This window comes from Botrytis porri, assembly GCF_014898465.1.
Source record: "Botrytis porri strain MUCL 3234 chromosome Unknown BPOR_013, whole genome shotgun sequence".
In the NCBI taxonomy this organism is placed as follows: domain Eukaryota; kingdom Fungi; phylum Ascomycota; class Leotiomycetes; order Helotiales; family Sclerotiniaceae; genus Botrytis; species Botrytis porri.
The window spans coordinates 1,382,913-1,396,223 of record NW_024066087.1 but is presented as its reverse complement, the minus strand read 5'-3'; the positions used below and the strand labels follow the sequence as shown (position 1 = coordinate 1,396,223).

The 13,311-nt window shown below is 43.1% G+C and overlaps 5 protein-coding genes across 5 annotated transcripts; 4 read left to right on the top strand and 1 right to left on the bottom strand.

Annotated features, from left to right (window-relative positions):
- Window positions 1–262: 262 nt before the first annotated feature.
- Window positions 263–2,321, top strand: EAF01_009325 (uncharacterized protein). Its single transcript, XM_038917581.1, has 4 exons — window positions 263–502; window positions 585–760; window positions 825–1,178; window positions 1,230–2,321. The coding sequence occupies exons 1-4, from the start codon at window positions 319–321 to the stop codon at window positions 2,175–2,177; spliced, it is 1,662 nt and encodes a 553-aa protein (XP_038767186.1). The 5' UTR covers window positions 263–318; the 3' UTR covers window positions 2,178–2,321.
- Window positions 2,322–3,300: 979 nt separating this feature from the next.
- On the top strand, window positions 3,301–5,471 carry EAF01_009324 (uncharacterized protein). The gene is made up of 2 exons (XM_038917580.1): window positions 3,301–4,087; window positions 4,147–5,471. Exons 1-2 carry the CDS (start codon window positions 3,524–3,526, stop codon window positions 5,242–5,244), a joined length of 1,662 nt encoding a protein of 553 aa, XP_038767185.1. The 5' UTR covers window positions 3,301–3,523; the 3' UTR covers window positions 5,245–5,471.
- A 1,144-nt stretch (window positions 5,472–6,615) lies between these two features.
- Window positions 6,616–8,602, top strand: EAF01_009323 (uncharacterized protein; the record flags this gene model as incomplete). Its single annotated transcript, XM_038917579.1, has 2 exons — window positions 6,616–7,381; window positions 7,437–8,602. The coding sequence occupies 2 exons, from the start codon at window positions 6,616–6,618 to the stop codon at window positions 8,600–8,602; spliced, it is 1,932 nt and encodes a 643-aa protein (XP_038767184.1).
- Window positions 8,603–9,710: 1,108 nt separating this feature from the next.
- On the top strand, window positions 9,711–10,421 carry EAF01_009322 (uncharacterized protein; the record flags this gene model as incomplete). The annotated part of the gene is made up of 3 exons (XM_038917578.1): window positions 9,711–9,868; window positions 9,997–10,097; window positions 10,174–10,421. The coding sequence occupies 3 exons, from the start codon at window positions 9,711–9,713 to the stop codon at window positions 10,419–10,421; spliced, it is 507 nt and encodes a 168-aa protein (XP_038767183.1).
- A 694-nt stretch (window positions 10,422–11,115) lies between these two features.
- EAF01_009321 (uncharacterized protein) lies at window positions 11,116–13,206 on the bottom strand (the record flags this gene model as incomplete). Its single annotated transcript, XM_038917577.1, has 3 exons — window positions 11,116–12,291; window positions 12,420–13,043; window positions 13,093–13,206. 3 exons carry the CDS (start codon window positions 13,204–13,206, stop codon window positions 11,116–11,118), a joined length of 1,914 nt encoding a protein of 637 aa, XP_038767182.1.
- Window positions 13,207–13,311: the final 105 nt, after the last annotated feature.

The window sequence follows — 13,311 nt, the reverse complement described above, 5'->3', positions numbered from 1 at the left end:
CCGATGAGAAGACCAATCGTTCCTTTTCTCCCCATGGGTAGCTAATCGCCGTTTGAGGTAATTGGCATGGTTAACATGCTAGCAACGTAATAGCGAGGTATAATAGATGATGACATACATGATCTGAATGACAATTGCGAATGGCCAAAAAAAATTCTCGTGTTGATCAACAAGCTATCACTACTGCTCAAGGCGCCCTCGGCACCGGTACTATGCCTGGTCAAATATATAAATATGACCGGATTTCCCTCATGACTGTTATGTTGTCCTGTTGTGTGATTCTCAAGTTCTTGTGCGTTTTCCATTGATATCGACAAGATGCGTGGTTTGAATTCCCTAGCAGTTTTGCTTGCTGCCTCTGTTACTTCAGTGGTAGCTATTTTGCCACATCACGAAGCCCATGCAAAATATGCAAAAAGAGCACAGCCAAAGAAAGTTCTCCCCAGGCAACCTGCAGTGAGGCCAAGATCGATCTCGAAGTATTTGACAAATTCAACAGCTTGTAAGTCAATTTCCAGTCCATGCCACACGTTTTCCCTAGAGGGGTGTTGCATGACCAGAACGTGTATTGATTTCACTTCTAGCTTTTGCTGTTAATGGAACTGGACTACCCGAGATCGACTTTGATCTTGGTGAATCATATGCCGGAACTCTACCTATCAGCACCAATGCTAGTGACACAAATCGATTGTGGTTTTGGTTCTTTCCATCCGAAAACCCTTTGGCGGAAAAGGAGATCACAATATGGTTAAATGGCGGTGTAAGCTTATATACCCAAGATCTTCCTCTCCTGTTCTAAAAGAGGTTACTAAATTTTTCTTTAGCCAGGATGTTCCTCCCTCGACGGACTGTTTCAAGAAAACGGACCGTTCAGTTGGCAATCTGGGACATATGCACCTATCCCAAATCCATACTCATGGACCAACTTGACCAATATGATCTGGATCGATCAACCAGTCAGCACTGGATACTCACCCGGAGATATCCTTGTTGACGATGAAATCGATGTTGGAAACCAGTTTGCCGCATTCTGGAAGAATTTCATTGATACCTTTAGCATGCAAGGCTACAAGGTTTACATCACTGGTGAGAGTTATGCTGGACAATATATTCCATACATTGCTAGTAACTTTTTGGACCGCAATGATACCACATACTACAATTTGAAGGGTATTCAGGTGTGTAGCCATGAGAACGAATCATTATTTCGCGTGCTAACCAGATGCTAGATCAATGATCCATCGATCAACGATTTCGATACAATGGGTTCAGCCCCTGTTACAGCTGCAGCTCTGTACTATCAAAATGTTCTCAACCTGAACGATACCTACATTGCAAACATTACTGCACGAGCAAAGTCTTGCGGTTACACTGACTTCCTCGAATACGCATCAGTATTCCCTCCCGCAGGACCAATCCCAACAGCGCCAAGCTCAGGAGAATATGGCTGTGACCTTTACGATGACATTTCCAACGCAGTCTACTACGTCAACCCATGTTTCAATATCTATCATCTCACAGATTATTGTCCATTCTTATGGGATGAACTCGGGTTCCCATCTCTCGGTGGAGGTCCCAACAACTACTTCAACCGTACCGATGTCAAAGAAGCCCTCCATGCGCCAGTTGACGTTGATTACTTCATCTGTGCTGGTGGACCCAACTTATTTCCACATGGTGATAAATCCATTGATTCTGCTCTCGGTCCTCTCCCCTCCGTCATCGAACGCACAAACAATGTTCTCATCGGTCACGGACTTCTCGATTTCCTCCTTTTCGCCAACGGTTCTCTAATCACCATCCAAAACATGACCTGGAACGGTCTTCAAGGATTCCAAGAAGCTCCGTCTTCGACCCAAAACTTCTACGTCCCATACCATGAGTCCCTCGGTGAAATTCTCTCTATCGTGAATGATGCCATTCCCAACGCACCTCCACAGTATGATACCGCAGGCGCGGGATACCAGGGAACTTGGCATACGGAGAGAGGACTCACGTTCTCCACGGTCAACTTAGCGGGTCACGAGATTCCTCAATATACTCCTGGGGCGGGCTATAGACATTTGGAGTTCTTGTTGGGGAGAATTGCTAATTTGAGTGTAGTGGGTGACTATACGACGCAGACGGGAAATTTCACAGGGGTTAGTGCGCCGTTGAAGATGAGGGGTTTGTACTGAGGCGATGAGATGATGAAATAATGAATGTGGGAAAGTTGGGGATGTTAATGATAGTATACTCGCGCGTCTATATGAAGTCTACGGACATGACATTCAAAAATATAAATAGACGTCACATGGAGATCTCAGAACACGTTAGTTAGTATTTAGATAAAAAAATGCAAAACCGTTCGTCGATAAATTGAATCTTCTTTATACACTTGATATGACATCATATGAAGATAGCAACAATAATTTCTAGTCTTCGATCTTTGATCTACAACAGAAAACTTTGTCCATAAAATGACCATCTCTTATTCCTCATTCTCGCTTCATCAAGACAGACATCTTTACTCGTCTTGCTCCTTCTTTTCTCATTAGCCTCTCTTTTTCGTTCTCCCGAAACCAATCCAACAGTCCAAAGTTCACCAGGCTCGCTGCTAAACAGCACACTCGCTGACTATATCTTCATGGTGCCTAGATGTTCGTTATTATAATCTCGGATAGCAGACATTTGACACGCTAAAAAGTAGCCAACTCCCTCTGAAGCTATCTGTACATACTAATTAGGAATCAAGCACCCAAACAACCTAACGATTCAAAACTACGAGTAAAATAGCCTCTAGCCATGGAAAGAAGAGCTAGAGAATCGCATCGAGGTATGCACGGCACTTCTCATAAGCTTTCCAGGGGCGCGAGCGGAAGCAGGATAGAAAGGACGGAGAAGGGCTTGAGCGGATACAGTAAAGGGCCGTTGCTCGTTCACCCCACTTGCTCGTATATTGTGCTCCGTTCACTCAACCTCTAAATGGTAATTGTCAAGGCGGTCGGGGGGATCAAACAGTTTCCCGGAGACGGGGGTTCATCCATATTGTTGAGACTGTGAATGTCATGTTGGGCTTTGGTCTCTCCGGTTGCATTCCTTACTGATTTTGTATGTGGAGGTGTGAGTTGTGAGTTGTGAGTCGATATAGGTTATGAGCTCATTATCGAAGAATGTATGCGCAATGCGCCACAAGCGCCACACTTCACATTCGAGGTCACATGGATGGATTCCCGAGGTCACGAGCATTACCTACCTACCTAGGTACCAATTGCTTCCAAGGTTTCCAAGGTTAACTTTACCTATTATTGACATGTGAGCCAAATAACAAAAACTGCCTAGGCAGGAATCATCAAATGTCCCAACACAAGGACGATCCAACGGCATAGCTTTGACGATATCCATAAATTGTGAGCTGTTCACTCCTCCTCGACATATTTTGTTGAGTTGCCCTACGAAATTCCCCCATGACCTCCCAGCCGAATCTTCAATATCCTCTTTCGATACTTGTACTCCACCAAGTGCTCGATACTCCCAATCCACCATGATTAACAATTCATGGGCTGAGTATGTCTTTATCCGCACTTGCATTTTTGCTCTGCAGAGTATACCACTTGTTAGTTTAGCATATTGTTTCAGTCTCGCATGTACTACTTTCTTCACGAACTACGAATTTTACAGAGTCTCGCGCGGTGTAGAATGGGTGTTTCTGGCCGAATCTTTCTTCTTCCTCTTTTGCTTCCTGCCGTATCGCATTTGGCTTCAACAAGAGGCTGTACATCCACCAGCACCTTCGCGAGAAGAGAGATCGATTTTATATCAGAGGTGTTCGGATAATATCACGGATCCGGAAGCGTACTTGCAGAAATGGTTTTTGGGTGCGGATATCAGGGAGATTAGGAAGGAGAATGTAAAGGAGTTCTTTCTTTGGGCTTTCTTTAATCGTGGTGGACCGCCGGGGGATGATGATGAGGAGTTGGAAGAATATATTGGGGTTTTGGAGAGGCAGTTAGGGAGGGAGATTCCGGAGGGAAGGGGAAATGCTAAGTGTTTGAGGTTGACATTGGATGAGGTTGTTATGTCGCATAGGAGTTTGATTTGGTATTGTGTAAGTGTTCTTATTCTTGATTTGCTGTCAATAGAGCATGCTAAGTTTAACTACCACAGTGTGTCGGGTTTGTTGACTTCTTAACGTTCTGTTCTCTGCGCTACCATGGCTTCAACTTCTACCGCACGAATCTCAAACAATCCCTCAGCATCATTCCCATTCGCCCGCAAAGTCTAATTACTACATACCATTCACCTGCTCAGCATATATCGTATTGGCACCGACCCCACACTACGAAAACCAAGCTCCCAGTCGTTTTCATCCATGGCATCGGCATCGGTCTATATCCCTATACCAATTTTCTTAACGAACTCAATGCCTCCACTGGCACACCGGATGATCACATTGGCATTCTCGCTCTCGAAATAATGAATATTAGTTTTCGTCTCACTCATTCTGCTCTCTCGCGCGAAGAAACCGCTCTCGAAATATCCCAAATCATAAGTCAACATTTTGGGCCAGATCAGAAATTCGTCCTCATTTCTCACTCGTACGGCACGGTAGTGACTACCCACCTTCTGCAATCTCCAGTTTTATCCCCGCGCATCGGTCCAATTGTTCTCATCGATCCTGTCTCCATCTGCTTGCATTTACCTTCTGTCGCATTTAATTTCACTCGTCGAATCCCGAAAGATGCGAATGAGTATCAATTGTACTATTTCGCAAGCATGGATCCGGGAGTTAGTCATACACTGGGAAGGAAATTCTTCTGGAATGAGAATGTGCTATGGAAGGAAGATTTTGAGGGGAGGAAAGTTACGGCAAGTTTGGCTGGAAGAGATTTGATTGTGGATACGGAGGCAGTGGGGAGGTACTTGAGTTGTGGGAATTTATCTGGTAGATCGACGCCGAGCTTGAGGGCCACGAATGGGAATGCGAACGGGACAGTCAAGAGTACTTTCAACGTAAATGTCACGCCTTTGATAGATATTGACGAGTCGGAAGTTGGAGAAGTAGAAAGACCCATAGATGGAGAAGTAATGCGAGAAGACGAAGTGGATATGGAAGATGAGGATGAATGGAAGTATAGAGAGTGGAAGGGTGTAGGAGCAGAAGTTTTATGGTTTGGGACGTTGGATCACGCGCAGGTTTTTGACAAGAAGTCGACGAGGAGAAGAATTATTGATGTTGTGAGGAAATATTGCGAGAATGATTAGGAAATAGGGGTAGCGGGATGATGATGAAAAATTGTTTGCGATTCGAAGACTTTCGAGGGTTAGAGAGGAGCATAGATCAGATTCGATTAAATATCGAAGACGTAGACAGAACAGATGTATAAGATGGCGGAATGGAGGTAGAGGTAGAGGTAGAAGCGGAGTAACAGTTCGAATACATACCTACAAAGAAAGTGCCTCGATTCTCGTTGAATACCTAAACGTCTTACAATATCGAAATCTTGTGTCTTCACTATGAGTAGCGCGTAATGAGTAAATTAGGCCGCGCATCAAATTCGAAATGAACTATTCGAACCCTTATTGGTATACGTTAAACCGTTTTAGAATCCTAATTCAGATTTATATGTAATTTGAAAAACTCTCTTGCCTGTCAAAAGTCGAACAGTCTTCTATTTCAAATACGGAATTCCTTTGAAATATCTGACTTTTCTATTCTTTATTAAATTATGGGTACACACACACACTGAGTAGACAGCTTTCGAATCTCACCTCACCATATAACTCGTCAACTTCCCCTAATACAAGATCCTAGTCTTACATATATTTCGCACACCTGTACAACTGTACAAATATCATTGTAAACATATCCCTCAAAATGTCTACCTATAGCTACCTAGATAGATACGTATCAGTAATTTTGCAACATATCTATCTATCCACCTACTCGCATCCAACTTCCATTCACAATCTCACATACCCAAGAATACTCTGTACATCGTACACAAAATCTAGAACCCTACCCTACCCTACCCTACCCTTTCTGCATACCTAGTACCGTATGCTCATCAGCTTCCCCGCATTAATTAACCTTACCTAGCGAGCGAGCCGAGCCTAGGTTCTAAAAATCCGTCTCAGTATCACACTTACTATTAGCATTCATTTCTACAAGTGCAGCGTGCAGCGTGCTAAAATCTACCTGGTACCTACGGCACGGCGACTAATCAAAATGGTTAGAACGCGGGATGCACAGTGGAGAGTGGAGAGTGGAGAGTGGGAGTGGGTCTAGCTGAAAGGATCGCAAGCAGCTGAAATTCAATGGTAGCGTGCGCGGGGAGGTGCAGGAAGTTAGGCTTGGGGATGTGGACATGGATGTGGAGGGGTCTAGAACGCTATAGATTTTCAGAGAGAGGGGGATATTGGGGTTTATTTTGAATTGAGTGCTTTAGTTAGTTTGGTGGCGGCGTGGAGCTGGCTGAGGAGGGATTCGGAATGAGGTGGCTTTGTGGTTGAACAGTCAGTGTTCATGTAGAGAGTGGGATGCGATGGGAATGGATGGAAATGAGATAAATAGGAGATTCTCAGCATCTTCAATGTTGATGATAGTTGTGTATTGTATTGATGAGCTCTCCAAACATGTCGTCTACAAGTGAAAGTATCATTCCAGACCGCCGAATCAAGCCCGCTCGAAAACGCATCATAATCTGCTGCGACGGAACCTGGCAATCCGCCGTCTCTGGCAAAGAAAATTGTCCATCCAACGTAACGCGTCTTTGTCGCGCCATCAACAGCGTCGCTCGCGATCCACATGATGGCGAAAATTGGCAACAGGTCGTGTGGTATGATTCTGGAGTGGGAACCACATCCACGGGTCTAGGACCCGGACTCGAGGGAGCGATTGGTCAGGGATTGGAAGGGAATGTAATCGAGGCATACAATTTCTGTGTGCTAAATTGGAATCCGGGAGATAAGATTATGTGTTTTGGATTTTCTCGGGGGGCGTACACGGCGCGGACGATTGCGGGGTTGATTTCGGATATTGGGATTTGTTCGAAGAGGCAGCTGCAACAGTTTCCTGATTTGTGGAAGCTGTACAAGCAGAAAAAATCAGGGGATGATGAGTCCAGAAAAAGATTTTATGGCAGCGCTCTGTATTATAGTTGGCGAGAAGGGAGAGTTGCTGATCCGCAACCGGATCCGGAAGAGCGGCCTGATGGGGGGTTGATTTGGGATATAAAGGCTCATGGTGAATGGGCCCCCGAAGAATCAATGGAAGTAGAGGTGGTGGGAGTCTTTGATACTGTTGGAGCTTTAGGGTTGCCGGAAGTGTTTGGGATGGAATTGCCCAAATGGACGACTATTGGTGATAAGCCTGAATGGCACAATGTTGAGCTTTCAGCTAGTAAGTCTTTCCACTGATAGAGCTGCGTTGATTAAGAAACTAATACACATCCTAGATATCAAGCATGCCTTTCAAGCCTTAGCCCTTGATGAACACCGGGAAGCATTCACACCTACTCTTTACTATATCAAAACGCCAGAGGATATTACAGACGCTGAGATAGAGGCACAACGGACTATATCTGATAATGCAAATGTAGAGTGGTGTGATTTGGTTTATGATCGTGAACCCAACCTCGAAAAATTGAGAACTCTGGCAAAAATTCGAGACGAAGCTACTGAAAAGGTCGTTAAGATGGAAGAAAACAATAAGATGAAGAAAGCACTACGCGATGGTGAGAAGGTACTGGAACAAGTCTGGTTTCCTGGCTACCACATACACATTGGTGGCGGATCAAGTGATACGCTATTGAACAAGGATAATATGGAAGAGATGTCCAACATTACGTTAGCATGGATGCTAGACCAAGTTGAAAAATATGTGTCAATTGACAGGGAAACCATAAAGGAAGACGGTTATGATCGTCAAGGGAAATTCGCACGACTGAACAACGAGCGCCAAGTTCATCTAGATAGAGAAAAAGAGCGCGAGCAAGAGGGTTTGGGTCAAAGGATTTGGCGAAATGGCAAATGGGCAGCTTCCAAAGTTGCTCATCCTCTGACTGACGAAAAAAACATTCACTATGAAGAGCGACGACACGCGTGGGGTGTTGGAGATCTGAATGATAGTTTCACTACTATGTATAAAGCCAACGGATCGAAACCACGCACACCGGGTCGCTATGCTCTTGATAAGAATGGCAATAAACTGGGCGAAACACATGAATATATTCACCCGACTACGGGATTCAGAGTGGAACAGCTGGATAAGAAAGCAGAGGAAGCGAGGAAACAGAAGGATCATAGAGATCACAAGAACTGGGAAAAATTGAGATACAGACCTATTGGGCTAGAGGGCGACAAGTACAAACGCCAGAAGAAGGTCGATAAGCATGGAAAAGTGATAGCATATGAGTATGTCTTCAAGTACAAAGATTGTTCAGAGACGCTACCAGAATGGCGGTTGGGTGATGCGAATTGCTATGAGAGGCTAGCTATTGAAGGCTCTGCTGCTTATGATTATGTCGATGAGCTTGATCGAACCTTGGAAACTGGTGTTAAGACTGTCCGTCTTGATTTCTGGGGTGATAAAGCATCGTCGTTTCAAGTCGTCTCTAATTGATCAAGGCATGAGGGTGGCTATATTTTGGTTCGTAAGCGCTTGGTTTGTATAAATTGTGATAAATTGTATATAATTTCGAAGTTGTGTATCCTTATCCAAGGGGTCTTTTATTGATACATGTATAAGAAATCTGATAGTTCTCGAATATAACAAGATAACAAGATAACAAGATAACAAGATAACAATATAACAATAACGTGGTTTAACACCGAGTGCACCATATCACCGAGTGCACCACGAACTTTACATACAAAATACGTCTGTGCGTAACCGTGCACTTTCTTTATTTAATAATATAATTTTTCAAAATTTGAAATTGTAACATTTAATTATATAAATATTATAAAAATTTAATTATTTATTAAAAATTTGAATTAATATAGTAGTTATTATAGGAATAGTTTTTTTGTAACGAAAATCGTCACAATTTCCACTTTTTATAGAATATAATAGAAATTTTTATATAGAAACTTAATACTTTTATAAAAAATATTTTCTTATTAATAAATCTTTTTTGTTTTTTTAAAAAATATTGATTAAGTATTAAAATATGAATATTAGGAAAAGGCTAATTTTGGTGTATTTTGAAGTGGTGCATTCGGTGATATGGTGCACTCGGTGTTAAACCACGTTATAACAATATAACAATATAACAATATAACAATATAACAATATAACAATATAACAATATAACAATATAACAATGTAATCAATGTGAGACCGAGAGACTAGTAAAGAGGACTCTTGAGGGGCAGAAGATAATCAGGGACCAACTGAGTAGTGCCACACTTCTCCTTTAGCGGCCGAGCCCCGCATCCACCCTCAATTTCGTCATTGGTTGATGGGGTACAGGTATATCATGCCCAAGTACCTACCTAGGATTTCCAAGCTACCTCCAGATAAACAAGGCTCTACTCTATCTAATACCTAATTACGTCTTTTGTTTTACTGTAGCAACCAGTTTGTCAACCGAAATTTCCTTTTATAAGGTTATCCTCCCTCGAAACATATCCCTTTACCAAACACATACACTTCTATACGAACATTAGATTCGAATCCTTCTCACCTATTTACCACAAACTCAAGCTCATCCATAATCTTCGCCAAAATGTCGGAGCAAACTCAAGAACCCCTCGTCGATACAAGTTCCGTTGTACGACCAGCACAACACGAGCGTCAAAAGAGTTTAGAGAAGTTGTATGCCGATAGGCCTACGGCTCATGAATTGAAGGAGAGACATATTTTGTTAGATACTGATGCTGCTCCGTATGTTTTTCTCTTTCTCTACGATCCTACTGAATACTATTCCCATCTCAATCCCCATGACCCCCAGTCTGCTATCGTGTTCTGGCAGTATGTTCATCAACATGCTAATTGCGGGGTAAACAAAACAGTGGAATCCAAAGTGCTCAACACGCACTCGAACAACAAAGAATCTCAGATAGTTTGAAGAAGAATCTGGAACATCGTCCTACGAAAGAGGATTTGGTTGAACGTATGTATCTCCTCCACCACAGATATTTTCTTCCCATTTCATATCGATCGAAATGAAAGCTAACACCGAAAACCAGGCAATATCCTCTCCTCCACAACCGCCGCCCCAGGTATCCAAGCACAACAAAAAGAATTGGAGAAACACATGCGTGCGGATAGCTTAAACGAGAAATTAAGTCATCGTCCGCAACCGGAAGAATTGGTCAATAAGGGGGTTTTGAAGGAGGATCCTACGAGTCCGATTGAAGGCGGTAGTGAGATTGCCGAGAAGAGATACGAGGAAGCTATCGAGGAGGAGTATGCTAAGAGAGAAGGAGGTGCTTAGATTGACGGCGAAGGTATTGTGATTGGGCTGAAAGGAGTTTTTGATCTATAAGTGCGAGGGAGGTGTGATTTGGCATGTATGCATGCGATGTGATTGCAACAGCGAGAAAAGAGGTGTACAAATGATGAAGGTGAAAATGAGATTAGGAATCGGAGTGCGAATAGGGATGGATTGAAAAATGAGACTAGTATTTTGCGATTTTCTAGTGAACAATGAATTATACCACAATTCTCGCATGTAATTGATTGCCCCATTTTCTCTCTTCGAGCATGTGTTGTACTTTGTTCATCCAAGAATGTTTTTGTATACCAATGGATTAGTCTGCTCTGTGGTCTATTCTCTAGGATACAATACGCACTTTCACATATTCCACAAAGCACTACTGTGTGCTAGGCTGGAAGCCCCAAACTAAGCCATGGTCTAACTTGTAGATTTATTAACCATTATATTATCAGCTAGCGAGAAGTGGGAAGCTAGTATGATGTCATCACATAGTGAATTTAGTTTTGGGTGAATTGTTATACTGAAGTTATAACTATTATTGCAGGCCACCAATGCACCGCGACATATTATTGGGTATCTGAAATTTATGCAAAAAAGAACATGCTCTATCCATCCTAAAGGCCCACCAAATGAACTCCCGCAATGCTAAATGCTATCATAATAAATCATTGCTTCATTGTGACACCCCGTTTCAGAAGCACAACTTTCGCTGTTTAGGATCACGAGGAGTATGTCCTTTATCCTTTGATCTCTCTCCTGCCTTTGCTTTCCTCGAAATGCTAATTTGAGATTTGTGGCCACTTCCAGATGTAGATGGTGTCTCAGATACCCCGGACGTCTCTTGGACTACATCTCTAATTGTCTGTCTCGAAAGACAAAGATCGATATGCTCATTAAATTCCTTTTCATTTGTCGCTTGCGGCCGCTGACAAATGGGACAGTCCCACCATTCCTCTTCTACCACAGCATCGTCCTTCGGCTTGGGATTCGGCACAATTTCTTTTCCGTGATGTCGCCGTGGATCATTTTCTTCCAGTTGACTTAAACTTTCCAGTTCCTTGAATTCCTCTTCTCGTTCTTGACGCTCGGCATCTTCGAAGAGGAGTTCTTCAGGCCAAACTTCCCATCGCTCCTCGGAATCATTGTCTTGAAGATCCGATGCTTTTCGTTTTGTTGTAGAGGAAGATTTGCGTTCATTTTCGCTAACATCACTCTCCCGTGAGTCTTTATTTTTAAATCCGAAGAAAGCCATCGTGTCGGGCTTTTTCATGCTGATCAAATTTGTACACCGGAGCCCCATCAATCGTAATGTCAAACCCGGCATCTCCGCCTCCAGTTTCTCAAGCATGAGAAGAGAATATCTGTACAGATCATCGGCTGAGAACACAGCCTTTGGCGGGGCCGCCTGTCTTGTAAGCACCTCATAAGTTTTTAGTTTGACTTTGAGAACTAGAGTACGCCCCTTGAACTGTGTTCGTTGCATGTCTTTTTCTAACTCCTCAGCTGTATGTCGAAGTTTGCTTCTAAGTTCTGTAGCATCATTCATTTCATTGAATGTGCTTTCTGTGCCAACACTCTTGCGGGTATACTCCTCGGCCGGTTTGACGTCTGTTCTCCCGAGTCCAAGATAGCATTGCATTAGAAAAATGAACGCCTTTTCTCCAAACAATTTGGGTAGATAGTGTCGCACATTGTAGATATCTCCGCATGTATTGACGCCTATGGCACCTAGTTCTCTTTCGAATACTCGTCCGATACCGTTAACTTTACGAGTTGGAAGGTCTCGCATAAATTTCATAATCTCAATTCGATTATTTGCAACACCATATTGACCATTAGGCTTATTATAATTTGAGCATATTTTAGCCTAATCATATTTAGTCAGTATATTGATATCTAAATTCATTCTCAGATTCTACAGCAACGGGTGGATGACAATAGCGTCTCGCCTCGCCCGTCATACCGCTGACTTATAAAATTGCAGATTGTACTCACTATCTTAGCATTGGCTGCGATTCCAGCAGAGATGGTAACCTTCGTTTTCTCATGAACCTCTCTCCTCAGCTGTTCAACAGCAGTCTCCGGGTCGATATCATTTTTTTGACAATACTCCGTGATGTTAAGATATGCCTCATCAATACTAGCACTCTCGAACCGTGGATCATAGTCTACCAAAATTTCCCGGACCTCTTGTGCCTTCGCGGTATATTTATCGAAATTCAGAGGAACCTGAATTAGTTGTGGGCACAACTTCTTCGCAATGAACCCCGCCATCGCACTTCTGACCCCAAATCGCCGCGCGTGGTAATTGCATGTTGTGACAACTCCTTTCCCAACAGAAAACGGAACATCTTTCAATTCCGGACGGTCAAGCTCCTCTACTGCAGCGTAGAAAGCGTCGCAATCAATATGGACGATTGTTTGAGTCAGATCTCTTGTGAGTTCGAGCTCTGCAATCGCAGTGTCTGCTCGTCGACGATCGTGAGCCAAATCAAGCTTCTCCAATTCAGCCTTCTTTCCTAAAATTCGTTCAATCTTTACTGTCAGAGTCTTATCTCTTTCCTCCTCATGATTGAAATATTTGGACCCCTTCGAAGCATTGTAGATGATTTCGGAAACCTGGTGATAAAGTTAGAGAGACCACAAACATATTTCGGTCGCCACGTACCTTTGACTGATCTACAGAATCTTGTCCAGATTTTGTAAGAGAAGGGCCTAGCAGTGAGTATTTGAGAGACTTGTGCTCATTCTCGTCCCTTTCTGGAGTTGTTTCCGATGCCATGTCTCGATGCCCATGCTCGACTCGTGGCGATTGTAAGAAACGCGAAAGGCATGATTGTTTGACGCGCTGTCATGCTTTCAATGTAGATTGCTATTATGTAAGCGA